This window comes from Bison bison, unplaced genomic scaffold, assembly GCF_000754665.1.
Source record: "Bison bison bison isolate TAMUID 2011002044 unplaced genomic scaffold, Bison_UMD1.0 scf7180017846039, whole genome shotgun sequence".
In the NCBI taxonomy this organism is placed as follows: domain Eukaryota; kingdom Metazoa; phylum Chordata; class Mammalia; order Artiodactyla; family Bovidae; genus Bison; species Bison bison.
In genome coordinates this window covers 7,166-10,440 of record NW_011476612.1, presented here as the reverse complement: position 1 = coordinate 10,440, position 3,275 = coordinate 7,166, and the positions used below count along the sequence as shown (strand labels likewise).

The 3,275-nt window shown below is 65.3% G+C and overlaps 1 protein-coding gene across 1 annotated transcript in view; it reads left to right on the top strand.

Moving 5' to 3' along the window:
* The window catches only part of LOC104987416, a gene marked incomplete at its 5' end in the record, with an annotated part of 25,669 nt that overhangs the window by 15,286 nt on the left and 7,108 nt on the right, over positions 1-3,275 (top strand). The window contains 2 exons of the mRNA XM_010838310.1: positions 2,214-2,388; positions 2,495-2,534. Coding sequence (XP_010836612.1) covers positions 2,214-2,388; positions 2,495-2,534 — 215 coding nt within the window. The remainder of the gene's footprint in view (positions 1-2,213; positions 2,389-2,494; positions 2,535-3,275) is intronic.

Genomic DNA, 3,275 nt, shown 5'->3' with positions numbered 1-3,275 from the left:
GATAGGGCCAGAGACAGGAGCGTTGGGAGGTGGGGCAGTCTGGGGACTAGGTCGTCTCCCCCCAGGAGCGTCTCGGAGCCGAGGCTGGGAGGTGGACCCTGCCCTGCTGCCAGGCCTTGTCCCCATTCTGGGCCCTTCCATCTGTTACGCACTCAGCAAACACTCTTTGACTGGGACCCAGCTGGCTGGGACAAAGCTCTGTGCCGTGAGGCCCTGGGCCCCTGCATCGTGAGAATTCACAATGAGTAAAGCTGCCCGGGCGGGTGCCTGGGCTGGCCAGACAGAGGCTCGGGAAGAGTGTCCTCAGAAGATGCCTTCTGGGAAAGCAGGGTGTTTCAAAGTTCTCCCTAGAAGTTGTGGGTGGAGCCAGAGGTGGGTGGAACAGGTTTTCCAGGGAGCCCGCAGGTGGGAGAGGCCCGAGGCTGTACCTCCTACAGTAAGTGCTGCCCTCGGGTCTGCTCTACAGACCGGGAGACCGAGAGACCGAGGCCCAGGGAGGAGGCATCCTTTCTTGGGACACAGAGCACAATCAGGCAGAACCAGAGCTGGCACATGCCCCGCCCCCCCCCCACCCGCACCCAGATGTCCCCTGTACCCCCAGGGACTGTCCCCAGGCCCTCTAGAGGGAAGCTGGTCTTAAGAAAGAGGCCCGCAAGGATTTCCTCCTGCAGCCGGGGGTTGTGAAATGCACGTGTGAGGCCGGTGGGCTGTGCTCTCTGCCCCCAGCCCCGGCTTGGGGATGCAGCGAGTGTTCCACACTGAACACCTGAAGCTGGGCTTTGAGGGGTGGGCTGGGGTCTTGGAGACTGGGGCACGGACTAGCAGTGGAGGCTGGGGCAGGCAGGGTCCTGGGGAAGGCTAGCTGGTGACTGAGCCCAGGAAACCTGGACAGGGTCAGCAGGAGGAATCTGCCACTGGCGAGAAAACCAGCGGGTGTGGCCTTCTGCCAGCCCCACAGCCTCAGGACACCACATGGGTGTAACTGGAAATTTGGGGCCTTTCCGAGCCCCAGGAGTGCCCAACTGTTCTCAGCTGAGTTGGGGTTGGAGGCCTGTGTGTGTGTGCAAGCCTGTCCCAGCATGCACTGCCCACAGGTGAACACAGGCGTGCACATGTGGGTGTGTCTGCATCCTGGCGCAAGTTGGTGTCATGCAGCAGTTCCGATAACCATTATTGAGTGCCTGCTGTATACTCAGCACTCCGCACTGTGCCAGGTGGCCTTCCCCCGCTGCAGGCAGGGAGTGATGTAGAGACGGACAGCAGACAGACACACGGACAGGAGCTCCAGGCAGCTCCAGAGGTGGTGAGGGCGGGGCAGGGGCCGCTGGGGCAGGAGGAGGCCTTGCCCGGCGCAGGGGATGGTGTAGCCCCTCCTTGCTGGCTTGGTGTCCATCACCTGCCCCCTGGACTTTCAGCTCCAGGCGGGAGGATGTCTGCTTTGTGCACTGCTGCGTCCCCAGTGCCTGGGACCATATCTGGCGCGTGCCAGGCGCTCAGTAGCTAACAGCATGCAGCCAGAGGTCGGCAGACGTGGCTGGTGCTTGGGGCCCAGCAGGCGCGGCTGTCGTTGCCAGGTGAGGGCTCTGCAGGCGCCTGGGAGCAGCAGACAGGGCAGAGGCGGCCCGTGGCCACAGAGGCAGGGTGGAGGCGCATGGCTGCAGCCGGGGAAGGCCACCGGAGGCCAGAGGGACGGGAGCTTCCGCAGGGAGCTCAGCCCTGCCGGCACCTTGGCGTTGGACTTCCGGTCTCCAGCGTGGGAGGGAGTAAACGTCTGTTACCCTCAGCCGCCCCGTTTGCGGATGTTTGTCACGTTAGCCGTGGGCGACGCGTCAGGGTCCCGTACGTGGCGGGGCCTGGAAGGGACTCCACAGATACTAACTGGTGGGGTTCCGTGAGCGTGGGCCCACGTGCGTCGCGGGCCTCTGTCTGTGCCCTAAGCACCCCTCCGCTGCCTCTGGCTCCGGCCACGCCTCTGGGCAAGGGGATGGCCTCCCCAAGAAGCTCTGAGCCGCCCCACCGGCCCCCAGCGGTGCAGGAGGGGAGGAAGCATGTGGGAACTTGGCAGGGTGGCTGTCCTCCCTGGTCAGACCTGGGTGAGACTCACCCCCTCCCTCCCCATCCTGTGGAGACCCCCGGCAGCAGGAAAGTGGACATCCTGTCTCCGCGTCTCCTAGCTTTGCCACCAGGAAGGCCTTCCTTTTACCTCTTCTCAGGCCTTCCTGCTGCCTGTCTCCTCCTGGCGTCCAGCGGAGGAGCACACCAGTGCGGGGCTCTGGCTGCCTGCTGCTGGGTCCTCACGGCAGCTCTGCCCAGCGGGACCTGGGGTTCCCGTGTGCCCTGCACTGGTCGCCCGCAGGCACCCTGGCAGGTGTGCAGTGTCTGCTGCAGGTAGGGAGACAGGTTCACCCAGCGGTCTGTCCCTGCCCCCAGCCCCCCTGCCGAGCCCACTCTGAAGCTGTAGGTTCACAGATGGGCCTGGAGGTGCCGCCCACAGGCTCTGTTCCCCAGTGACGCCACACCTGCCCAGCAGCCAGGTGAGCTCAGGAACAGCTCAAAGTAAACACTCCCGTTCCGCCTCCGGGCAGTAAACCTGTGGGGCTAGACCTGGAGGAACCAAGACTCCAGGAGGCCGGGAGGAAGGCGGGCGGGCACGATGCCAGCATGGGAGCCCGTCTCAGAGGCAGGGCTTCCTTCTCCAGGGCCTTTCGGGCAGGTGCGCTGCTGGAGCCCCCCCACCTTGTGGGGGCCCTGGAGGGGTCAGGAGTCAGGGAGTAGGGCTCTGTGCAAACTTGCGGGGTGCCCCCCGCACCCCACAGTCCCGTGGGGAGTGACCTGACCTTTCCCTGCAGCTTGTATCAGGCTGGGCCAGAAGCAGGGGCGGTGGTGGGGGGCTCCCTGACCGCTCTGGGAGACTCACCAGTCATGGTGGGGTCAGGAGGCCTAGTCCCAGAGGCCCCCACCCAAGACCTAATTCCTGGGCCAGGGCAGAGGGGCCAGGCCCCGGGCATGCGATGGCCTCCCCACCCTCCGGCGCTGGCTTTGTGGTCAGCAGGAAGCCACCTGGGGACCAAGCCTTGGCTCTGGCTTGAGAGCTGTAGCCCGGCCCTGTTGTGGCCTTCCAGCCAGCTCTCCAGGGTGCCTGTGGGAAGAGGTTCGGGTCCGAACCCCCGCCTGACTCCCCTTTCAGCTGCTGCACGAGCCCCAGGCTGACCCCTCTTGGCTGGGCCTACTCCAGCCTGGGGGAGGCCTGCAGCCAGACGGCAAGCAGGGGGGCG